Source organism: Dromaius novaehollandiae, chromosome 5, assembly GCF_036370855.1.
Source record: "Dromaius novaehollandiae isolate bDroNov1 chromosome 5, bDroNov1.hap1, whole genome shotgun sequence".
Taxonomy (NCBI): Eukaryota; Metazoa; Chordata; class Aves; order Casuariiformes; family Dromaiidae; genus Dromaius; species Dromaius novaehollandiae.
Window position 1 is genome coordinate 25660835 of NC_088102.1, and position 25473 is coordinate 25686307.

Below are 25473 nucleotides of genomic sequence, written 5' to 3' on the forward strand. Positions count from 1 at the left end.
GGGGGCAGCGTGGCCCCGCCGGGAGCTGCCCGGGCGCGCGGGGCCGTGCCCGGAGCCGGCTGCTGCCGCGCCGCTGCGCTCGCCCGGGGGGGGCTCGGTCGCGCCTCGTGCGAAAAGGAGCCTTTTGCCGGCTGAAGGCGGGGAGCTGCCGTGGGGCAGGCGCGCACCGAGGTCTGGAGCTGCCCGAAGAGACTCGGCAGTACCAGGGAGTGACTCTGGTGGGGGAGGAGAAGAGGAGAAAAAGAAATCAGATTGCCAGAAGGATTAGGAAGGGGGGTGGGGAGGAGAAGTCCCCCCCCGATTCGCGAAGCTTTTCAGAGTTATCCTTCGGCATCAGTGGCACCGGGAGGCGAGCCCGGGGAGAGCAGCGAAACCGAAACGTGTTCGGCAAACTGCAACAGAGATCAGAGGGAGCGGAGCGGAGCGGAGCGGAGCGGAGCGGCCGGGCAGCCGCAGCCCCCGCCCGGCGCCCCGCGCCCTCCCGCGACTCCGCGCGCCCGGCGGCGGACGGACTGCGGCGCTCGGCTGTAGCGGGGCGGGGGGGGGGTGCTGCCTGCCTCGTGTGTGCGAGGTGGGGCGAGAGGGAGGGAGGGGAGGGAGAGATGTCTCTGATTAGAGGGAAAGTCGTGCTTATTCTAGGCTTTGTCCTCCTGACCGCTTTCCTGGCCGCGGTGCGAGGGCTGCCCCTGAGGAAGCAGCGCGGCGGCAGCCCCAAGGAGCGCGGCTCCAAGCTGGCCGAGGTAAGGAGCCGGCGCGGGGCGCCGCCGGGCAGCACGGAGACCCCCCCGGGCGCCGGGGGGGTGCCGGGGTGGGCTCCTGCGCGCCCGGGGGCTGCGCCGCCCTGGGGCGCCTCCGGTGGGGCAGAGCCGTGCCCCCAGCCCTGCGCCGGGGCGGCCGTGACGCCGTGCAGCCCCCGCCGCCCCTCGGCGTGGGGAGGGAGGGGGCCGAGGGCCGAGGAGGGCAGCCCGCCGTCCGGGTTGGCCCCAGGACTCCCCGGGCTCGGTTGCGCCTCACTGGAGGGACACGCGTCCCACACGTGTCCCCCCACATGGGCCCTCCGGAGCCCCGCATGGAAAAGCGGCAGCGGGGAGAGCCGTGGGTCTGCGGCCGTGCTCCTCTGGGCCGCCTCTTTGCTCACGGAAGGGCAGAGCCCCTTCCCCGCCCCCCAGATTTGGGGATAGCCCCAGCTCTCTGCTTTGCACAGAGGTTGCAGGAAAAGGGGCATACAGTGCTGGTTTAGACGCTGGGAGACTGAGGCTAATGCAACGACCCAACGCACAGGAAGATCTTTTGCCTCCAGGGGGCAATATCCCTCGTAAGGAAGAGGAGTCCGGGCACAACCTGACCTGCAGTAAAATTAGCAGGGTTTGTGGCTTGCTAGGAACTCGAAAACTCCGCTACAAAAATAAGACGTGACAGACTTCAGCCGCCATCGGTCGTTCGCGCTGAGCTGAGCCCGGGGCGGACCCCGGAGTGGTCCCGCTCCGTGTCCACCGAGCGGCTGCGCAGGGCGCGGGGTCGCCCCGGCCGGCTGCCGCGGTGGTGCCCAAAGGCTGCGGTGCTGGGCGAAGGTGTGCAGCTCCCTGGCTGTGCCTCCCCTCTGAGAGCCGTAGCCTGCCCAGCTCGGACTTAGGTCAGTGCCTGCACAGCTGGGATCAGGGATGGGAAAACTTCAGGAGGCGACGAGGGGCTGGTGAGGTCTGGGAGCAAATGGGTGAACCTGATGGGGATGGAAGAACAGCAAAGGGGGAAGAAACGAAAGCAGGCGTGGGAGTTGAGAGAAGGAAGGGTTCTGAACAAGTAAGAATGGAAACAGGAGAATGGTTAAGGCAAGCCGTTTCCTTCTTGAAACTCTTCTCTAGAAAAAAAGTGGTTCAGACAGAGCTATGTTTTTAAAATATCGTTTGTAAGAACGCTACTGCTAGAAAGTAAATAAAAGGAATAGCTGTAGAAAAAATGACAATATGAGATTGAGTAGGCCAGGGCAAGAGCAGCTAAGCCCTTGCTGGCAATACTCAGTGAGAAGCAGTAGGTTTGACCTAGCAGGTCAGTCAGATGGGCAACGAATGTACTGAGTGATGGGCATGTCACAGGGAGCAGGGGATTTACCTCTCTTGTAGTTACTGTCAAAATTCAGTGCTGGTCCACACAGCAGCGATGCTGGCAGCTCCTGTCAAGTACGCAAACTCCATTCCTGTGCAAGATAAAGGGAGCGAGTGCTGAGAGTGCGTCTGCGGCGCTTAAAACCTGGCCAATGAGCAGGAGAGGGCACGGACTGTATTAAGGCTAAGCACCACCAGTTAATTTGGTAATGGTTTTGGTTGGAGTGTGGAAGGAGCAGATGGAAACAGGACTGCTGTGAATGTTATGTGCTGTCGCACTGGTAATAGCATGTTGATGCCGTACTTTTCTGGTGAAACTTCAAGCATGAATGTAGATGTCCCTTTGCTCACCAGAGGAATGTCAGACAACGTGCTCAGGCTGTTTGGCTGCAGGCAGAGTAAGAACTTAAGCTTGAAATCTAGAAAAATACCGTAGCCCAGCTGCAGAGTTAGGGGGAGTTGCCTCAACATTAGCACGGGCCCATGCAGCCCTCGGTCACGTTAGGGTCTGTTTGCTTCTATATCTTCTGGCAGTTTGAAGAGGGAGGATTTTAGGCAGAATACAATTAATTGTTGTCAATGTCAGTGCACTATGACTGATGCTGATTTACTTGAAAATGCCTCTAGGAACTGATGAAGCAGTTGATTAGTACCTTGTAAAGTCTAACTGAAAAATCCAGAAGAGGCCAGAGGCAAAGGATAGTGAAAAATGCTGTGTTATGAAGTTGGACAGGACCCTACGGGGCTGTCCCAGGCCCATGTTTATCTGACGTGTAAAACAGAACGGGAAGCAAGGAGTATTGTTGTCAGTACTGGTCTGTAAATGGTTCTGAACGGGGAGCATTGAGTGACTGCGAACAGACCGCGTACTGCGCTTGCCAGCAGGGCCTCTGCCCTGGGACCTTTGCTTCTTGCAGAAATACAAGCATAAAGTAGGTTTGTAGGCAAAGGTTTGAGAGTGGAGGTTAGGCACAAGGGATAATAAGACAAAGAATTGATTCGCCTTGGGGTCTTTTAGTGCTTCCATTCATATTTGTGTCTTTTATGCCCTGCATCCTTCAGGGCACTGGCTGTATGGTTCACGCAGCAGGGAGAAAGTTGTAGCTATTGTAATGTATCTACCAACATGCAGTGGCTGTGTTTTGGGAGGAAATCCTCTATTTCTGGTGCATGTGGAAGAGAATTTGGAGTAGCTGTGCCCTGTTTGAACTAAAGCAGATAATACAAGCAAAGCAACATGGTGGTTTAAAGAAAAAGTAGCCAGAGTGATTTTTGGGCCGTAAGCACAGATGGTTCATTTTGCAAAGCTGATAGGTCCTGTCTCTATGGCAGCAGTGCAGCCACATCTGGAGTATTGGTTACATTATGGGTAATGCCATACAGATGTGGGTAGAATGAAGGGGGCCTGGAGAAGAAATATAGAAATGAAGGAGCAGAGTAGATAGGCAATTAAAATGATTAAACAATTACATAAAGTTGACATGTTTTAATTTAATGTAGTTATTTAAAACAAACATTTTTCCTTTGTTGAGAGTGAAATGAGAAATTTTGATAATTGTACTGAGCCTCAGAGTTGCACTACTGCATTAAAACAATTTAGATAAAATTAAAAACATTAAGCACATTCCTCAAATTTCTGAGTTAGAAGGTCTTATAATACAGGAAGGATGGAGGGAAAACATGTTTTATCTTTGGGTGGTAGCTTTATCAGTGTGTCACAAAGTTCTCTTCTCCAGTAAGGATCTGTTACTTCCAGCCTTTCCAAAGGGAACAAACTCTTGCACTTACATTTTCTCAGCTGTCGGTACTGCACAGAAAGCTTTGCCCTGATTACTCTGGGTCCAGCATAAGCAAGAGGTATAGAGAGAATATTTTGTGTTTCTTCAGTCTGCTTGACTGGGAGCTGAAAAGGCAGGAAAACAATTTTCTTTGCGAACTATGGCTAAGAATCTAAGGAGAGAAGATATTTACTAGTTCTCAGGCACCGTGGCTATGTTTTGAAAGGTTTGTAGGCTACAAAGAAGCAGACAGGTGTCTAGTAGGATTTTTAGAAGGGCTTTTGCACGTTAGGAGCATCCGTCTCCTTGAATTAGACAGAAATGCAGCAGGTTACCTGATCCAAGCAAATAGCCCTTCAGATTTGGGTAACTGAATACTTAGAAAAACTAGCCTGTGGAGACGAGAGACAGCTCATCACATCGCTTTATTCTTTGTTTATTTAATAAGTCAGGGGATTAAATGCAAAATATGTTTTGATAAAGTCGCTGGATTTCAAAATATTGGCCTTGAGTGTTGTTAATAGGAGTGTGGATTCTTTCTGGCTGATACAGGTCAGTTACAGTGCTCTTCTAGTAAATAAAAAATAACGGATGTTCTGACCTGCAAGAAATGTAAACAGTAAAACTGATTAAATGTATTTATTTAATCATGAAATGTACAAAAATGTATTTAAATATGTAGGGCTGTATTTGGTGGCAAATCAGTGCATTTGTACAGCACCTGGTACAACTGGCTCCTGGCCTGTAGGAAATAGATAACAGCAATACTTTTTATTTACTGGTCACATCAGTCAGTGCAAGTAGCAGTGGGAAACTAAGTTTAAAATCAAAGGTCTACACTGAGATGTTTTGCCTGCTGTGTAGAAATCATTGTTAACAGTGGTGATCTAAATCAGTGTGCCCTGCGCAGGGGTTGCTAGGGAGTCTGAGCTCAGAGGAGTGCTTGAGAGTTAGATGTACAGCACTGAAATGATGTCTGTCCTGAGTTACTAGCAAGTGGGGAGTGAAGGAGGTCCAAGCGGAGTAGAGTCAAAGTAGCTGAAAGGAAAAATGTCACCTGGGCCCGAGGGAGAGTTTCCTAGTGGGGGATTATCAGCAGCCCTGTCACTTGGGGGCAGCCCTGTCGCTTCGGGGCCCTGACGTCGCTTGGCCATTGCATGTGGAGACCCCGGCACTTGGGTGATGGGCTGGAGGGAGCCCTGGGGTGGTGGGAGCATGGTTGCTGCGATGCTGAGGCCTGTGGGGAGGGCCTGCCTTGGCATCACCCCGCAGCTCCCGGTCCTGTCCTGGCTTTCCCCCAGGAGCTCCCTTTCCACGGAGCCGTCTCTTCCCGCCAGGGCTCAGCCGGGGCACAAGCAGGCCGGAGCTCCCGCCGGAGGGGGCTGCTGCAGGCTGTGTCAGTAGCAGAGTCATTTTGCCTACGGATGTGCTTTTTACCTTTTCATTTCTTCAGCAATTAAGCGTTCTTGTCTCTGGCTTTGTCCTTGGCGGAGGTTGGATTTGCGGGTACAAAACGTGCACTGAAGCATCCTTCCGCTCTGAAAGGGGCTCTTTGTGCGCAGGGAGGTACTTTACCCTTTGTAGCAAATTTCCTTTTGAGAAGTGCCAAATTATCTTAGTCAACACAGTTGAAAACCCTCCCGCCCTGGGGCTGAGTCAGGAGCAAAAACAATGGGAGCTGGGTGTAGGGAAGCTGCTGAACAAGGGGGCTTCTTCCCCTTTCACTGCACAAATAGGTCTGCTGAGTTTCTATTGTCAGAATCAAAGGGGTTCCTGTAAAAGGCACATGTAAGAGGAAGAGATTAGGCATAAATCACTCCACAGGGCATTGCTTGGCTCTCTGGATTCCCAACAGGAGAAGCCGTTGTCAATAAGCAAGGTGCCTTTTAGGAGGGACTCTCATCTCTGTTTCACTTGTGGTCAGCAGTGACCAAAAGCTTCCCTCCGTGCTGTCCTCCCAGCAGCTGAAACACCAGGTGAGCACAAGGCAGGACAACCTTCCCCTTAAACATGAACCAGGCTGAGAACTCTCCATGCCTCCAGCCATGGCTCCTCCATGCCGAGTTGAGGCCCACAAGCAAGGCGATGTGGGGAGCGTGCTGGTGAGCAAAATCTGCCCTGCTCTTGTCAGCATCTTGAGCATCTTGAGCGTGGGGAGTGAAAAACAGGACTCTTGTTTCCTATTATATGAATAAATACTCTTTCACTGCGAATAGTTCCTGAACAAGACACCCAGCCACTTCCCCTCTAAGGAAGCCTGAGAACCATCTAAGCTACAGTCAAGACAGCAAGGTGGACTGTGCTATTCAGCTCCTCCAGAGCAGGTGTTGTTGCCCAGAGTCTCTGTTTTCATTGAAAACTAGTACTTACAGCCAAGAAGCAGGGAATTGATTGCAGCAGTGTTTGTATGTGAAAATGTTTCTGTTTCAGAGAGTAACCTGTAAAACTGTAAGGACTTTTTTCCTTCTTTCCTCCTTTTTTTTTTTTCTTTAATAGAACATTTTTGCGGAGAACCTTCATTGGGTTATTGGATACTTTCGCATAGCCAGCTGTAAAAATCAACCTGCATGGTATGTTTCAGAGTTGCTCAGTTTTTGTGTTCCACGTGTGTAGGGACTCTTTGGGTTTGTCTAAAAAGCTGCTTAGCGTTAGGATGTGAAGAGGCCAAAAAGATGGTGACTCCCTGCCTTAGAGCTGCAGCTGGCTCTTGCTGTGAGGGGCGATAACACTTCTCGGGCTGCAGATTGTTTTATTCAGTCTGCAGCGGAAGGATAAAGCTTCAAAGGGAACAAAATGCAGTAAATTTGCTCTTGATTACTGCTGCCTTCTGCTGGCCTCCAGCGCTGCTGGCCGGGTGCGAGGCCGGGAGCCAGCTCCAGAAAGCCAGGCAGCAGGAGTGCATGCAGGGCAGAGGAGGCGAGCTGGGAGGCATGGGTTTATGTTCCCTCGGATTAAAAGCGGTTAGCTGGCACGATCTGCAGGGCCTTATCTGCAGCACAGGACTTAAGGTGTGAGGCAAGACTGGGAACACGCCCCGAGCTGCGGGAGCCAAGGCACGTTGCTTTCATCACGTACGAGGTAGCGGGGAGCGTGGCACATGTCAAAGGTACGCTGCCTTCCACATGCCTCAGCCAGCCTGCTAGCAGTGGCATGCCATCTTTAAATCCCCACCGAGGCAGTTTGAACTTGGGAGCAAATAAGCCAGCACTGACTCTTAACATCGTTCAGCTGCTGGGAGTGGAGTGCAGCGGGGTGAAGAGCAAGTATTTGTGGGATGGGCTGGAGGCATCCTACGAGCAGAGGGCCAGCACCTCTTCATCTCTCTGAAGTGACGCTGCCAAGGGCTCTCCTCTCTCCCCCTCTGCTTCTGCAGCTGGCCAGCACTGACACTCCCTGCCAGCGATACAGCCAGAGAGTCCGCGTCCCCTCCAAGGCTTTCTCCTGAACGCTGTGGTGCCCTCCATCCCCTTGGTCTGCAGCGGCTCCCACAGCGCCTCGGCCAAAAACCTAGGGGATGCCAGGTGTGCCGTGTGTCCAGCGAGACAAGATTTTGTACAGATGTCTGCCTTCCACCCAGCTCCTGCTCCCGGCGACGCTGTGGGTGTATTGCACCGTTCAGCTGGCTTAAAAATCAAAGCTTCCCTTAGGGGAGCAGCTAGTTCTCTCCCAGGAGCTTTAGTGGGGTGTCTCACTGCACGCCTGCCAAGGGGGTGTTGGGGGCGCACAGAGGTGTGCGGGTGTTGGGGTGTGGGCAGCCGCCTGTCAGCATCGGCTGGGGTCTCAGGAGGAGTTTGGCTTCCCCAGCACTTCAGATCACAGCTTAGCTACCAAGCCTGCCCTGGGGAACCTTATGCTTCTCCTTCTGGGCTTTTTGGGGTTCTGGCATTGGGAAAGTGTCTGGCTGAGGAAAAAGAGCTGAGATAGAAATCCAAGTACCCCACAACCAGAAGCCTGTGGGAAGCATAACACCTGTTCTGGGTGTGACTGAGACGAAAATGTTTAAAGTGTTACTGAAATGTACCATTTGTTTTTAATCATTAAGACTTGAATGAGAAGCAAGACTTTAGCTGTAGCCCCCAGAGCTGTCACTGTCCTGGGGTTACAGCTAAGGTCCAGCTGGGAAATTATGCCTAAATATAAAGGAGACATCAGCGGGGACTGAGGTTTTGGGGAAGCGGGGCTCTCCTTCTAGATCTACCTTAGCTTACCTCTGACTTTGGGCTTGCCTCTGCACCCCTGCAAACCTCAGTTTCCCATCTGGTGAGAGAAAAAAGGTATTTTTGGTGAGGCACTTGTGTGCAGTAGAAACTATCCTGGAAAAGCTCACAAACAAAGGAGTTACAAATGGCACAGGCTGGAGCCAGAGGGGAAGGTTTCCTTACCCCGGCAGCCCCTTCTGCACAAGGCAATGACAGACAGGAGTCATTAAATCCCACTGCCTGGCTGGAGAGGAGACTCGGCAGCACAAGGCAGCTGCTCATGCGCCTCTATCCTGAACATACCATGGCTGGTTATGTGGGAGCATCCAGTGAGGGGACTATGTCCATGAAGAGGCTTCAAAGTGATCCTGGGAGCTGTTTTGGCCTGTCAAGGAGGTGGCAGCCACAAGGGCATGGAAAGGATAAACATCAACCTGCTGGTCTTTTCCATCTGGTTGTCATCAAAGCCTTCAGCAGCTGTGGAAAGGGTATCCGTGGAAGGCCTTCCCCTATGGTGTGACTGCTTAAATGCAGAAGTTACAGTCATAGTAGTGGGGCTCTTAAAAGGGCATCACCCTGCTGATGCCAGCTTGTCTGCCAGGCCATTAAAAAGGTGCTGGGGAACGGATGCAGAGAGGAGCCAAGCTTGCTCTGCCCGGCCAGTCATTGCTAGGGACCTGCAGACTAAGCATTTAGGGTACAAGGGGGCTGATTCTGTGAAATGACCCTAGTCTTGTTCTTCTGGGAAGCAGAGATGCAGGCATCCGTGCTTGGATCCCTTCCCTGCAGGGCATGGAGTTGCTCCAGGACCAACTTGGGTGCCCATTTTGTCCCTTGTTGAAGCAATCCCTGATGTTTGGAAATCCCTCTGTTTGCTTTCTCTGAAAAGCATCAGACTCCCAGCCACAGAAACGACAGCTTGTCCCTTTGCCTGGCCCTGTGCTTCTGCTCTTGCCTCGGCTTCTCCTGGCAGCTGCTATGCCCGGCTCCCAAGGGCAGCTGCATCCTGGGGAGGAGCGCTGCCTTCCCAGCCCTGCTGCCCTCAGCCTTTCCTTACCGTGGCTCTTAAGCCGGCTGGGGAGCACCCGTGGTGTGCGCTTTGTGGTGCTGCTGGTGAATTTAGGGGGGGGCAGGGTTAGAGAGCGGCTTGCTACCACCACAAGATGAGCCTGCGACTCTCCCGGGACAGCTGGCGTGCCGCGCTTGGGCAAGGGGAGTGGGGCCGCCCCGTTGTCCCACCTGCTGCGCATCCCCCCATCCTCGCTGCGACGTCTTCCAGCAGGCCGGGGAGGCGGGCTTTGATCTGGTTCCTCCGATTTCTCTCTTTGGGAAGAAGAAATCCAGACAGTTTCACAGGAGTGATGGCGAGTTGTTTGGAAGGAGGAGGGAGAGCTGGAGGGAACAGAGGCACTTGCTTTGCTATATTTGGGTTTTTTTTTCCTTTCACAGTTTTGCTTGAGCTGTGATGTTAAAGGAAGCAGCAGCTGGAGCAATTGGAGGGTTACGGTGTGCAGGGGAACAAATGCATATCATTAGCTGGAAGAAGTTAATGGTTACTAAAGCACGTGGGGTTTAGAGCTGGAACAAGTTAACAGCAACTCAGTCAAATGCATTAAGAGCTTACGTGTATTACAGCACGACTACGTTAACAGAAAACATGTGCCCTGGCAGAGGCTGTGCCAGAGCTCGCGGGAGGGTATGGGTGTGTGCCGGCCGCCTCCGCGGGGGGACGGGCTGCGTGCAGGCGGCACTGGGTGCCCGGGTCCCAGCCCGCAGCCGCTCTGTCCGGGCAGCTCCAGCAGAGGCTCCTTGGGAAAGGGCTGCATGTGGTGGCTGCGCCTCCTCTCAGCAGGCAGGACCTGCCGAGGGTTAGCCCTCGAACCTCAGTGTTTGGGCACAGTCTCATGGCGTGAGGAAGGACAGGGCTGCGGTACCCAGGGTGCTTCTCTGGGACGCTTTTGTGCTGCTAAATAGCTGCCTTCGCTTCTCCGCTGGGACGGCTTTCTGGTTAGAGTGGGAAGCAGAGCAGTCCGTCCTGGGCTGCGTGCCAGGAGCAAAAGCGGTGGCAGCTTTTGGGGGGACCTTCCTGGAAGGTTCCTGTCATGAGCATGACATGGGAGACCCTGGCTGTCTCTCTGGCCTTGCTCCAGGCTATCCGAGAGACCTTGGGCAAGTCATTTCCTTTGTCTGTAAAAAAAGGAATTTTACAGCGTTCATCTTGGTGTTAAGGAGTTGAAAGACGTTTATGGTAGATAGAGAAGCACCTGCTTGTGACGCTGAGGCGGGCAACAGCAATGCACGGAAAGAGCTGAAGAGCCACTGGACTCTTAGTTGTCCTCCTCGTGTCACAGGTGCCCTGGGAAGTTGGCTGAGGATGGCAAGAGCAAGTTATCCGGCTGCGTGCCTGCTGCGAAGGGTGCTAGGGGTGAGAGGGCCGGGCTGTGCCAATGGGACACGCAGCCAGCTGCCCCAATTTCAGTCTTGCACAAAGTTGACCACACTGTGTCCTTCCTCCCTTCCCAGTGCTGCACACTGTTGTTTCCTTATGCTGTGGTGTCTTCTGCACCAGAGGTGGTTGTGTCTCAGAAGCAATATAGTTACAGACTGTGGAGAGCATTTTGTGATTAAAATTGTCAAAATTGTGAAAGTAAATGTGAAACATGAGGAATCCTTTGATGTTGACACCTGCAGCTCCCTTTTCAAGACAAGTGGAATAAAACTATTTAGAAAGGAGGGTGATCCCATATGATCTGAAGTATTTTGATAACTGCATGAAGATTGTAATTGTGAAGGTGTAATAATTATCTCCACAGCTCCTAGTTTACTGCCAGCTCCCACTGGCCTATCATAAACAGGATCATTGCACACAAGTGTGATATCTATTCCATGAGTACTTGAAGAACTCTTTCAAAAACTAAAGGAAGTTGTTCGTGTCTTTATTTAAAATGAAAAAAGACCCAAACTTATTTGTGAGTTGATCCTTAGCTGGACTGGTGAGTAGAGCAGAGGCCCAGCAGCTGGGAGATCTTGGTCCTGCTCTTTACTGTGCCAAATCTTGCTCTTTAACAAGCTGGCTCTTTGCACTGAAAGGAACTTGCCTGGATCAGGGACAGGCCCTGGTCATAAAGGGCTTTCGTGGTTTGTGGTTTCTGCTTGGTCTCTGTCGGACCAGCAATTTGGCTCTGCATGATTCCTGCCTGCCTGGTGGTGCTTCCCAGCTGGGTATGCTCAGGAGCCCAGGCAGGACCTGGAGTTCATCCAGCTGTACATGGTCTGATTTGCTCTTTTGGGCTTTACAGCAGGGGAGTGGACTGACAGATGGTGACTCTGTTGGCACCCTTCAGTGGCTGTGGCAGTTTGCAGTGGAGGTCACCTTGACCATGCCCATAGGGATGGGGCTAATACTGCCGCCAGTGCTGGACCTGCACTGAAGCCCCTTTTGCCAGCAGGAGTGTAACCAAGGGCAGAAGAAGTGGTGGGCACTGGAGGTGTCTGCTGCCTTAATTTGCATCTGCCAGAGCTTCCAGAGCTCCTCTGTGAAAACCCTGAGCGATGCCTCCTATCAAATCTCCTGTCTATAAGTCAAAAGATGTTGTTTCTGATTGTCGAGATTGTAGCTAAGGAGGTCTGCCAATAACAAACACGGGATGGCAGCTTTGCTTTCTCAGTTTTCTCCTATGTATCCACCCCACTCTTGATATCTCTAGAAGTACATTATATTTTGGCACAGTTCTGGAAGATCTGTTAAGCAGGCGATTAGTTGATTGGTAGCGGAGGTCACTTGCCTGATATCCATCCGGCTGAAAGACTGCTGGTGGATAAATTATTAGGTGTGAGAATGGAACTACAGCTCTCTGAAGGTTAAAGTGGTCTCAGTAGGCTGGGCTAAAAAAGCCATTTCTTTTTGCAGTGTCTGTCATGGGGTCATCAACCTGAGAGCGTACCCTGCACTATGGGAGAGGGACAGAGAGTGGCATGCTCAATTTGTTCCTGTTGATTACCTTGCTGTTAAATGCTGGAATTTTCCTTTCTTTTAAAGAAACTAAACATTGTTACTTATTAGCACTGGAATAACCTCCCTGTTTCTCTCACTCTTACCTATGAAAACTGTTCTGAACCTTTCTACAAATGATCTGACTGAAGCCAGAGAGCTGCCTCCACCAGCCAGCCTGGGTTTCCTTCTGAAGCAAGCAACCAATGCCCCTGTATGCCAGTAGCTTTGTAACAAAACCCCATTCTGGAATTGGTCCCGCTTGGTTTCAGTTCAAAGATAATTTTTTTTTTTGAAAGTTTGCTCCTAATCTTTGCAGTTTATCTAGGTGGATATAGAGGGAAAAGTTTTTTGTTTTCTGTTTTGTACTTGGCTAATTCATAAGTGGGCAGGTTTGCTACAAAATGCAAGACATTTTAAAATATTGGAGAGAGCTTGCTGAATGTACGAAAAACAAATAGTTCTTCTGGTTGGGTTCTTGTTTCAGTACCATGTGGTACAACTGTTCAAAGGAAATATAACAACATGAGCAGTAATGATTAAGCAACAAAAACCACATTCCTTGTAATTATATCCCACAGTGCTACACCGGCTGTTAGCAGATATGTCATTTTCTTCACTGCAGTGTTAACGAGCCCAAGGTATAACCTGAATGTTGCCTCTGATCTGACTCCTGCGTGCACAAACCCCTTTGGTTCAAGCTAAATGAGTTTATGTTCTCGCTAATTGGCTCAAGGTAGGGTTTGGGTGGAAGCTGCTTCCCCTGTGCTTGTTATACAGTACGGACTTGCTTGCTCTGCTCCGCTAATGCACGGACTCCAGCATTGCTTCGCTCTCAAGAGGAGCTAACACAACTATACTCAGCTTGGGTTTAACCCTGTAATGGAGAACAACACTGTTGAGTAATGCATGTAGCTACAAATAGTGTTGCCAGTGGTTTAATATGTAGAGCATGGCAACATTTAGTGCATAGGATGATACTGATGAATGTGCTAGCAACACATTGCTAGAGCAACACATTGCTAGAGCAATTTGTTGCTAGAGCAACAAATATCTTTGGTTTTGCTGGCAGCAAAGAAGTTGTGTTCTTGGTTGTCATAGGACAACACAGCACGCAGGACTGATTTATTGGTGTTTCCAGGCTTTAAATTGCTGTGGGATCTGATATCTGACTTCTCTAATCATTTTTATGTAAAAGCTGCAGCTTTCTTTGTTAACACAGGTTTGGTTTAGAGTCTTAGACAAGTTTATAGCCAAGTTGCAGCTTTTAAGACCAGAAGAAATCATTAGATCCTCCAATATCCTCCATAGCACAGATGCTATACATATGTGTTGAGCCCAGTTACTTGCATTTCACTGTCTCCACAAGAGATACTGCCACTTTCCTTGTTAGCTTGTTCCTGTGGTTAATTACCTACAGCATTAAAAACATGATTCTTATTTCTCAGTTGAATTTGTTGGGCTTTGACTCACAAATGTTGGTTTCCATTATGAGTTTCTGTTCTGGATTAAAGTCTCTGGTGCCTGCTAGGTCATTTCCTTAAAGAGCTGGGAAATCAAGTCATTGCTTTATCTTTTCAACATGAAAAACAGATTGAATTCTACAAGTCTCTTGCTCTAAGAGTCTTTCTATGCCTTGAAAGGTTTTTGCAGCTGCTCTCTTCATCATCTTCAGATTTCCAAATGACTTTAGTAGAGGTGTATGGACTAGAAATGGAAAATATCAGCTTTTAGTCTTTAGCAGAAAGGTATGGACTCTCCCTCCCCTTTTCCATATTCCATGTTGTCCTTGTCATGTACAAAGCAGGCACAATGCTGGGGTGAATTGCTATTCAGTTTCTTCAACTTCCTAATGTCTTTGCTGAGTTTGTGCACAGAAATATTTAGGCAGTCCTACATGCAGTAGAGCCTGGGACTGTTCAGGAAGGGCTCAGGAGTGGTAGGAAGGCAGGTGTGATCAGAGTGTTTGGTTTTTATTGCCTTCAGTTTAAGCATAGTTTTTGCAAGCAGAAACTATAAGTTCTTTCCAGAGTGCTGGAGAGTCAGGTTCCAGTCCCATAAAATCTTTGTTCCAAGCCAGTTAGGATATTGCTGTGCTCATCAAGTGTATGCAGAAAGAGCTGGAGCTGGTCTGGTGGAATTACCTGCTCAGCTTTTTCTTTTGCTTGATGCTGTCTGGTTGCAGAAAAAGGCTAGAACTGGGAAGCAGCCATGAGATACTGATGAATTTCAGACTCTATGCTTTCTGCTTCTGATGTTTGCTGAGAAAAGTACCAGTGGCTGTGGTGCATGCAGTAAAGGGCAGGGAGCATCCCCCAGTCAAGCTCCTTGCTGAGATTCAGATAACGATGCCATTTTGGGGTTGGGGACAACAGTTGGGCAGCTGGCTGTGGAAGCAGATGTTGTGAGGGCTGGAAATCAGATGGTGAACCTCTTGCCAGAGGTCCAGAGTGCTGGAGGTCACAGTGGTAGAGTGTGGGCCATCAAGGGTGAACGCCCTGCGGGGCCTTTGTGCTTCCAGAGGACTTGAGCGTGAAGAGAGTGCTGTTCACCCTGCAACACTCTCTCAGCCAATTCCTCTCCAGCAGGTTACATTTTCCCTGTTGGAACAATACTCTGAATTTCTTGAGGTTGTTTGGGCGTAAAAATCTGAATTAGGCACTGAGTGTAAGTTTGGAGACTTGGAGTCTGTTCCTGTCTCTGTCACTGTGACATCTTTGGGTGAACTCAGATCTCATTTCTCAGACCTCAGTTTCCATGTGTATAAAATTGGGGTTGTCTGTGAAATGAGCTCACCCAGCCTTGTCAAGCTCATTTCAAATTATGCATGAATGCCAGCGTTGCAGGGCTATTGGCATTCCCTTATACAGCGGTTGTGTTTGGCACAGTCTAGAGTGCCACATGCAGCTGGGAGCAAACCTAGCATTAGTGACCAGGGTCTTGTGACTAGTACTAGCAAAGCACATCTCTGGCTGTGCAGGACATGGCCTGGTTTGTATCCCCATGTCCCTGGAAAGCCAGCTGGGGCTGGAGGCCTTGCGGGGGGGAGGTCCATAGCACAACACTGCGAGCTGCTCAGTGATAGGCAGGGTGCTCACCTCTGGGATGGCATCCTGGGAGCCTGCACAGTCAAACACCCTCATGAGCAGCCAAACCTGTACCACATCGCCACATCCCCATTCAGCAATGCAGTGCCACCTCCTCATTCATCTCCCCGCAGCGAGGTTGAGCTCCAGGAGCCATGGAGGTACCAGCACTGTATCATGGCCAGGCAGCTCAGACTAACCTGTGCTGGGACTGGGAAGAGGCCAGGGCATACTGCTGCCCAGCTTGTCCAGGTGGGGTGATGACCCTCCATAGTGCCATGCCAGCTTAGGTCAAATCTCTTCCTCCTCGCTAGCTGTTGTTTTTTGCACCACTGCAACCTGCCCTGAGCTCCTCCGGCTTGAGATGCACCCCAGGGCAGCATGGAGGGCTCAGGGTGCCCTGGAGTACAGCAGGTCTCCCCACACAGCAAAGGTGGGCTTCTTGCCTTGCAAAGCTTGTCTGCTCTGTCTTCCTTGCTGTTTCCTCTTTCTGGGATCCTCCTTGCTCCCAGCCAGGAAGCCCCTGGGCTTGAGAGGGAAGGCAGGGAGATCTGGCAATAGGCTGAGGCAGAGAGACTGGAGGCAGAAGGGCTGGCACAGAGCTGGTCTTCCTTTTCTGCATGGTTTTGGAGAAGGGCTCGGGGATGGCAAAGGAGTAGAAGGGGAAGGGGCAGGCAGAGGGGTCTGTCTCTGCCACCTTTCTGTTGCTGGTCAGTGCTGGAGGAAGTCCTCCCTGCTAGGGAGAGAAAGCAGCTTCAAACGCTCTTCCTGGGCAGCACAGCCTCCCCTCTCTTCCCACAGCCCTCTCTCCTCAGGGCCCATCTGGTAAAGTCTGTCACAGGCCCTTCCCATATCCAGCTCTGCTCTGGTCAGCAGCCAAGGGACCAGCAGTGTCCTGCTGCTCTTTTCCCTTCCCTGGGGGAGGGGGACGCAGGCAGCAGAGCTTTGATGTGCGGGCACAGGGCTAGCGGACTGGCCTGTGTGTGTGCTCATGAGAGCCTGGCCTGGCTCCAGCTGCCTTTGAAGTGCTCCAGTGATCAGGATGAAAGGGAGGGGAGTCCTTCCCCGAGCCATCTGGCTATAATTGCAGGTAGAAATGCCTCTCTGCATCCCCCGTGGGGAGGGGTGCTCCGCTCTCTTCCTTAATCCCACAGCTCTCGCCTGGGCCGGGGCGAGGGGCGAGAGCTTGGGAACAAAGGGGACTTCAGCCGGGCAGCCAGACACAGCAGCCGCTCGTGGAGATCCTGTGGATTTGGGCACCTCCGCTCCAAATGTCGAGCCTTAGGGCCCTGCAAACCTGCTCGGGGACAGCCCTGCCTTGGCCTGGGCTGCAGTGGGGGGAGGCTTTGCCAGTTGTTCCTGTCTCCGATTTCTTGGATGCACTGAAGCCTGCTGTCCCTTTGACTCGCGCCCTTTCATGCCAGTGTGCGTTGAGCGCAGAAATGAGTAACGTGGGAACTCAGTGTGAGCCGTTCTGTTTGGTAGGGTTCGTCCGGCCACTTCCCCGCTGCCGGCCCGGCCGTGCTGTGCCCCCAGCCCGGGAGCACCGGTGGGACCCGGCACGGTGTGCTCCTACCTGCTGCCTTCGCTGGGCAGCTGCTTGCTCCCAGCACAGCCACCCTGCGGGAGATGTCTGGGGGAGCGAGGGACCTGTCCTCACTACCTGTTCCCTGTCCAGGTCTCTGCCTCGTCTGACCCCCGTTCGGCCAGGGACGAGGAGCTGCCGCCGTCGGGCAAGGCGCGGGGCCTGAGGCGGAGCGGGCAGGCTGGCCCGCGGCGGCACAGGCGCCGCTGGGCGGCTCAGGCTGCGAGGAGCCCGTCGGTGTCCCAGCCCGGCCGCGCCGGCCGGGAGGAGAGCCTGCCCTTCGTGCTGGACCTGCAGAGCTTGCCGGGGCTGGCCAACGTCGACCTGAGTGCCCAGAACCCAAATATCCAGGTGGGGAGTGGGCCTGGGCAGGCCGTGGGGTGCTGTGAGCTGGCCACTGCTTGTGCTTCCTTATTGCCTTATTTGATTTCCTGATGGGGACGCTTTTGTGTGCAGGGGTCCATTTCCTAGACTCCATGTGGATGCTGCCATATATCTTGGTAAATATCTCTTAGGTGCAAATAGCTGGCACTGATAAATAAAGTCCTTGCGGAAAGAGTTTATTCATGGTCTTTCTCCCTGCCCTCCAGAGCCCCTCTCCATAGAGCAGGGGTAGAAGTCCCTAGGGGGACAACCTCTCCATTTCTGCATATGGTATCTGAGTGCTCACTCTCTGCTGTTTTGGTGATCACCAGATACCTTTGCCAAACTGCTGAGTTGCTGCAGTTGGTGCCTCCCACTCTGCCCCTCCTCAGTCCCTCCAGATGAGGTGAGACCTGTCACATTCATTGCGCTAGTCCCATAGACCAGAGCAGCTCTGATCCCTCAGGCTAGGAGTCAGTGCACAGGCTGGACTATTTCTCCTGCTTCAGGGAACGTCCAGCAGCTGGGCAGTCAGCTGTGCCCTGGCTGACTGCCCTGCCTGTGTCTCACTTCTCAGGTGACCATTGAAGTTGTGGACGATCCTCAGGCTGAGATGGAGATGGACTTGTTGAAGGAGACAAGCAATGACTGGTCTCTGACATCATCTGAGTGGTTGTCCCACAAGGACCTCTTCTGGCCCCTCTTCTGGGAATACACTGACCCCACTGAGGAGGAAGAGGAGGAGGAAGAGGAAGAGGATGACAGTGACAACCTAGATGTAAGGGACAGGGAGGAGGAGGAGGAGGAAGAGGAAGATTACATGGCAGAGTATGAGGAGGAGGAGTCCATGCTGAGTGGAGTGGGAGGTGACTGGGACCAGCGGTGGCCTGCACAGAAGAACTGGATTTTTAAGGAAAAATATAATTATGGTGAGTTCCCTCAGCCCCACACAGCCAGCAGCCACCCTGCAGACCTCTGGGCACCCCCAGGCAGGCCCGGGAGCATAGTAGCTCCCACCTTGAGTTTCTCATCTAAGAGCACACAACCAGCCAGTTTGTTTAACTGTGTTATGGCCAGTCCTTTGGGCAGGTACAGTGAGGAAGGGGATGGGCAAACAGTGATACCCTACTGGAAGAGCAAGGCCATGAGCAAAGCTGCAAAAACTAAAAGCCTGTTTTTCACCTCAGTGCTCCTTTCTCTCCTCCTGTCTTTTTCTGACTCCTGCCTGCAATAGCAGGGGAAGGAGAGAAATCTGTACTGCTAAATATATTCCCAGCTTCGGACCACAAGTGAGCAAGGGGTCCAGCCCTCCCTACCGTGTGGGGACCCTGATCACTTCCTACAGCAAGTCCTGGAACGAGGACTTGGCTTTGAGACAGTATTTGTCAAGGCCAGAACTGAGGGTTTAAGGAGGGTCATGGGGCTGGTGGCAAAGCCTGGCAGTCAGAGCTCTAGGGTTGCTTCCCTGGGTTGCCAGTGAAGGCACATTTGGCTCATGATATCACTTGGCAGGGTACCTCGGGATCCATCCAGGTGCCCCAGACAGCACTGGCCCTGCTTGCCTCTAAAGAGTATCCCAGGGACAGGGCAGAGCTGAGGGTGACACCGGGGACCCTGGGTGGCTCCAGGCTCCTATTCTGTTGAGGCTTTACATGAGGTTCACTGCTGTCTGCCTGTCCCAGACTATGAAGATGAGGAGGAATGGAGCCCTTGGTCCCCTTGCAGCATCAGCTGCGGCAGTGGCAATCAGAAGAGGACCCGGTCCTGCGGCTATGCCTGTACAGCGACAGAGTCGAGGACCTGCGACCTGCCACGCTGCCCTGGTGAGCCTCAGCCTTTGCCTGCTGGGTGCCATCCAAGCCCCTGCATAGGGCTGGTGGTCCACACATCATGGCAGAGCAGGCTGGGTTTTCTGTGGAGCTGGGGAGGGAAGGTTACGCAGGGCACAGGCTGCATCTGGCTCAGAGAGATCTCTTGTTAACAGGGTGACAAGGGGATGCTTGTTCCAGAAATGCACACACTGGCCCCTGTAATTATTGCCCTCTCCAGGATTCAAATGCCTACTTCCTCTTCTCCTGGGCACTGCTCATGCTTCAAGAACTAGTTATATTTACTGTGATCTTGCCTAATGAAAATGGCCATTTTTTTCTCTTAAGAAGCACTGGTGGGGCTCCATAGCCCATGGATCATAAAGCAAGGGGAGCTTGGTCTGTTCCTGAGGCTTACTGTGAGCCAGCTCCATCCACTGGGCTTTGCATAACTCACAGTTTTAGGCCCTTTTGGCATAAGCTGTCCTGCATGTCTTCTTGTTGGACCTTCCATGCACAGGGCAGTGTCATCAAAAGCAGGAAAGGGAGAGGGGGTTAGAAGAGGGACAGCATCTACTACCCCTATGGAGTTAAAAAAAAAAAAAAAAAAAAAAAGACCCTGTCACCCCTCCTGATGTTCATCCTGGCCCTTTGCTTTGTCTTTTCTCTCTCAAGGAGCAGAGGGGGAAATGGTCTTCCCCACAGAGGAGACTCCTTTTAAAAGTGACAATACCACAGAGCTGTTCAACTCAGGTCAGCCTTTGCTTCTTCCTCATACTCAGGGCCTGGGTGCTTTCTGTGCAAAATCCTATGGGGAGATGTGACTAGCTGGGAGTGCTCTGGCCAAGGTCTCCCAGATCTGGTATCAGAACCTAAGTCCTTTCACTGCCACAGGCAGACTCAGCTGTGTTGTAGCTAGTCGTGTTGGGAGACCCAGTTACCTTCACAGCCCTATTTTATGGTGTGCTGGTTGAAACCAGCCTGCCATGTGCCCTTCTGAAGCTTACTTGTAGTGCTGACACTGCCAGCCCACCTCCAGTAGTGGCAGATGGTGGGTGCCCTGGGTAGAGTCCCCTGAGAGGGGCAACTCCCTCCCCAGAGGGAAACTGCTTCCTGTTCTGTCACTGCCCGTGAGGATGGAGCAAGGTGATGTTTCTGGCCAGCCTCCCTCAGCACCTGCTCTACCAAGGAGCACTGTAGCTTCTACCTAGTGGTTGCTAGCTTGCCTGACATTACTGGCTAGATTGCAGGCAAATGCCGGCTGGATACAGAGCTGGGCTGGCTGATCATGCTCTTACTATTTTGGTGCTTCTCCCCCAGACGTGGACAGCTGTGAGAAGTGGCTGAACTGCAAGAGCGAGTTCCTCACCAAGTACCTGAGCAAGGTGCTGACAGATCTGCCCAGTTGCCCCTGCTCCTACCCGCTGGAGGCTGTTTACAGCGCTGTGAACCTGCGGGACGAGCGCCAGGGCAAGAGCTTCCGCTGGCGAGACGCCAGCGGGCCCAAGGAGCGCCTGGACATCTACAAGCCCACGGCCCGCTTCTGCCTGCGCTCCATGCTCTCCTTGGACAGCACCACGCTTGCTGCCCAGCACTGCTGCTACGATGAGCACACCCGTCTCATCACACGGGGCAAAGGGGCCGGCGTCCCCAACCTCATCAGCACTGAGTTCTCCGCGGAGCTGCACTACAAAGTGGACATGCTGCCTTGGATCCTCTGCAAGGGGGACTGGAGCCGGTACCACGCTGTGCGGCCTCCCAACAACGGGCAGCAGTGTGCTGACAACCCCACCGAGGAGGAGTACCTCTCCCAGCTGCAGGAGGCCAAGGAGTACTAGCCACTCGCCACGCTCAGAGGAGCCAGGGGCAGCAGGTCTCCCATGCGACCTCGGGGGAGCCCCCGGCAGCTGGTGGCTCCTACTGCAGCCCAGGCCAGCAGGCTGTGATGGCTACGGTCATCCCTCGCGTATCCCTTCCTTGGGAATGCAGCAGTCTGGCAAAGCCCCAGGCCCTGCTCACAGGCTCCTTGTTGGTGCCAGGCAGAGGGGGAAGGGTTTACCATCCATCTTGTCTTTTCAGAAGGGTGCTTCGGTTCCTTTCTGATTTCCAAGGGCGGAGGAGTTTATTGCTGGGTGATCCCTGCTGTGCCACCCGGGGGGGCAGATCTCACACCTTCACTTCCCTGGGGGTAGCGCAGAGCCCAGGGGCTCCCTGGGCTGGAGAGAGGGGAGCTGAAGGGACTGGGAGGCAGTGATGAGTGTAAAGTGAAATGGAGGCCGCCCCCATTTACTTCTAAAGCATTCTCTGCCATTTTTCAATGCAACCTATGAGCTGAAGGGCTGCAGGTTGAAATGGCCTCAATTCGTGTTGGTTTCACACTGCATCTGAGGAGATGGGTGGGTGCAGGAGGATCTGCTTGGTCGTGTCTGTACACCAGCTTTGGCATGTGCTGGCTCTATTCTAAAACTTGGAGTGGGCCCTCCTAGGAGGGACAGGGCTGTCCCAGCAATATGTAGACCGGAGGCCTCCCTTCTTCTCTGCTTTTGTATTCACAGTTGGGAAGGAACAGGGAGAGGCCTAAGAGGGTTTCATGGGCTCCTGAAGGTGGATGGGACAAGAGGAGACTGACTGCCTGGGGTCCCTTTGCAAGGTGACATTGCTACAGCAGTTTTGGCCATGAAAGAAAACAGCAGTACCACAGCGTTTTGGTTAAAGGGAGCATATAAGCTGCATCCCCTGTTGATGCCTGGAGGTTGTCCTGCCAAGGCCCCCTCCCTCTCTCTCCAGGGCTGTTGGAGCCCTGGCGCTTCTCCCTGAGTCTGAGATGCCCACCTGGCTGCTCACTAAGTGTTAGTCTTACGACGCAGAGGCTCACTCAGAGCTTGTGTACTGCTTGATTGGGGCAGCTCAGGGCCCGGATCCCAGTTTTTCAGTGTAATGCCAGGTGCAAGGTGAGAATGCCAGCTGCAGGAGCAAGGAAAGGGATGAAGTTGTTTAATTCCTCCTCTACCCTGAGCAACAAGAAAGCTTTCCAGATAGCCTCAATTTTCCCCATTCTTCCATCTCATCCCATTGCTCTGGGTCATTCTTCGCCTGTGTGCATTCTTCTTCCTGAGGTGGTTGCATCCTGTGCAGCTAGAAGAGCCCTAGAGCGGTTACCAGCTCTCCATGCAGAGCTGTGCCATTTCCGTTGCTGTTGCTTTGATGGGAAGGCGAGCACATAGAAGAAGAGCTGATGTGTCACAGGAGAGTCAAGCTTGGACCACATCAAAGTGGCTCCAATTGAGGAAGAAGTACATTTGCTAACAAAGATGTCATTAATTCTTGGAGTCTGCAGATCACAAATATTACACTCCATCACCGCCTTGGTCTTGTCTGGGTTTTCAAACTTTTCACAGGTCCTTGGCAGTTTTCTCCCAGCACATTTTGGGAATGAGTTTCAAAGCTCCCAAACTTCCCACAGAGAAACTAGGCTGAACATCTTTATCTCTGCACATTGTGTAGCTAAACCTGGCAGAAACTCTTCACAGCTTTCATTTAGCAAACTTTATGCAGCAGAAGAAATAAAAGAGGAAGTCAAACAAAAATAAAGAAGGCCGGAATCATTTCTAGATTAAAGACTTTAACCAAGGTGGTTGGTAACTCCATATTTTTCTGCAGAATGCTGTTAAATGCAATGGCATCTATCTAGGTTCAGAAGATTGTTCTGTGCTGTTTCTATCCTCATTTGAACAGCTTTCTCCAGGGCCAGTAAACATCTAAGCTGCCAGCTCTGCGGGAAGTCTTCCTAGGACTATCTTGTATGTGTTGATCCTTTTGTCTTTGTTATTTGTAGAATACTGCATCCTTGGTCGTCAGTGCATAGGACTTCATTGCTGGTAAAACAAAAGCATTTATGAAATTATCAGTGAACTATTCTTGTTTAACTATCACACAAGTCATAGCCACAGACCCAACTTACGGGTGCTATCAAAACATAAGCAGGCACAGTGCTTTTCCCAAAAAGCATGCGGTCTAAGATGACAAGTATCATAAAAAGGGTGAGAAGGAAGATACAACCAAATAACCATGGATGGAGATCCAGATTCTAGTAAATATCAGTGACCATTATGTGCTCCCTAGTCCAAGTGGTCATTTGTTGACTGGTTTCCTATAAAGAGAGTTCACAAGGAGGTGGTATTGAGGGGATGGCAGCGATTGAGCGGCTTGGTTCTGAGAGCATATCACACACATGTGCAAGGGGGCTCACTGAGGAAGACATGGAGACATTTGTACAGGAAGCTGACAGATTGGGTGGCTGAGGCTATGGAATGATGAGCTTGTTATCTTTTGTCATCCAATAGAGCATCCTCATATTTCCTCTCCTATTTCAAATGTCATCACTAATATCAGAGGACTCTCATACAAGTTTGTCTAGAATAAATACATAGACTTCTTTAAAATAACCTCCCATTAAACATGGGTCCAATATTGGACCTACGCATGGAAGCAGGATCTCTGCAAATAATCTTTCTGGAAAGACTTTCAGTAGGTCAGCCAATTTCTTTGTTATACTGGCTGGTCTCTGAGGAAGTTCTCTAATAATAAGGACTGTTACCTAGGATTTGCACCCTTTCCCTGTTTATACTGAATATGTCAACCAACATACTCCTCAAAAATGAAACTATAATTTCTGTAACAAATGCAGTTCCTGTCTAAGAGCAGGTAGAAAACTTTCTTGCATTGAGCCCCCCAAAAAACCTGGTTGAAAGCCAAGTGGTTATTCTGCCTTGCTTTCTCTGTGGTTTGGAAGATACAGGCATGAACTGATGCATGAAAAACGAGAAGTGGTGTTGTTCCTCACGCAAGCACCTTATACATCAGAAGGCTTTGCAGAGCACCGTAAGAAAAGTAGAGCTAAAGCACAAATTTATTTTTATATCCCATCAAAGGTTCTGTCCAGCCCACTGCTATTTAAGTGATGAATCTCTTAGTTTCCACTTCTGAAGTTTTTTATTTTATATGTATAATATATATAAAATGTCTTTTATTCCTACAAAAATTCATAGAGAATAATTCTTTGTTCTGACTCTGCAATAAAGCACTTTATTTAATATGTGTGTGTTGCTGATGTTGTTCATTTGGAACTGAAGTGTCTGTTGCCAGAAAGTTTTGCTTTGTTTGAGAGGGATGAGACCATGTTTAATGCTGCATACTCTGGGTCTCTAGCCACAGCTGTATTGCAAGGACCCTGGTGGCTTTGCTTCCTTCTCTTACCATTTGCATTTGGTGGTGTCAGGCAAACTTCAATAGCAGAGATACATGCAGAAATTTCTGAATGTTGCAGGTGGCAATTTCCAGCTTATCATGAAGGCTCAGAGGAATCTGATTTTCCTGGCCTGGTGACTTTTTGATGTTCCCATTCTCAGTCAGAAGAAAGCAGAGAAGAAGGATGCAAACTAGGATACTTTCAACTGCTTTAATAATACTGACTGAAGTCCCAAAGCCTTCAATTGTGAGGTGGTGCAGAAGGTTCAAGACTAGTATTCTTTCCAAGTGTTTTGCTCAGTCCTAGCACGTTAAATTATCTGGTTCATTCATACACAATATTTATTGTTTGTGATGGTGGTGATAGCTTAAGAACAGGGGCAAGTGATGCTGGTAGATAGGGACTGTGCTGTTGAGATATGTGTATGTGTGTGTATGTGTGTAAACTGAATGTATAGGCTTTACCCCCCTCCCGCCCGCCACCCTCTCCCAAATATATATATTATAGACATCTCTTAAAAATAAACATTTTTGTTACCAGTTTGGTCTGTGATGCTTGGAAACTTCATCCCACAGGGCTCCCAAATCAATGGCTGTAGCCCCACATATGCGAGCATGTGAGTTTGGTGCAGAACAGCCATGTTAGGTTTGAAGGGATTTGGGTACTTAGCTTTAGGACTATCCTTCAGCAGCCTCTGGTTTCCCTGTGTTTCTGAATCATCCCAAGGCTTCACACTCCAAAAGTGGCCTTGCAGAGAGGTGTAGATGTAGCTGAAGATGGTGGTGTAGGTGGATGTAGATCATGTGCTAGCCAGAGGATGGAAGATGGCATAGCCCAATAGATGGAACCACAGCATTAAAAACAGGTGAAATAATAATACTATTTTCCATTGTTCTGCCCATGCCTTATTGTATGACTTTCAGCAAGCCACATCACTTTTCCACATATCTATTAACTTACTTCATCTTCCCCCACCTCTTATTTTCTCTGCTTAGTCGCTAAACTCTTCGGGACAAGGCATTTCTCCACCATGCCTTGAGTGCAGACAAAATTGCAAAGTGTTGATGAAATAAAACCAATAGCACAAGGAAGACAGGAACTGATGTCCTAGGAATGGGAGACAAAAGGAGGTCTGGAAAGTGCTGCAAGAATTCTAGCTAAAAGATATTATCCTGAGCACACCATCATGGCCACCAGTATGTGAAAGTCTGGTCACAATGAAGGAAACTTCTAAAAGCAGACCGTCAGGGTCAGTGCTGAGAACTAACTGAACCTTGAAGTCAGGTTTTATTCCACGGGCAACCTAGCAGTAC

General features: G+C 51.1%; 1 protein-coding gene across 2 annotated transcripts; it reads left to right on the forward strand.

Moving 5' to 3' along the window:
• The first annotated feature begins 576 nt into the window (after positions 1-576).
• Positions 577-24007, forward strand: ISM2 (isthmin 2). Of its 2 annotated transcripts, none has more exons than XM_026120391.2 (6): positions 577-740; positions 16835-17092; positions 17682-18033; positions 18787-18927; positions 19594-19665; positions 20233-24007. In XM_026120391.2, exons 1-6 carry the CDS (start codon positions 603-605, stop codon positions 20748-20750), a joined length of 1479 nt encoding a protein of 492 aa, XP_025976176.1. In that variant the 5' UTR covers positions 577-602; the 3' UTR covers positions 20751-24007. The 2 variants fall into 2 exon arrangements, with proteins under 2 accessions (XP_025976176.1, XP_025976175.1); XM_026120390.2 differs by having other exon boundaries at positions 578-740; positions 19588-19665.
• The last annotated feature ends 1466 nt before the right edge of the window (positions 24008-25473 follow it).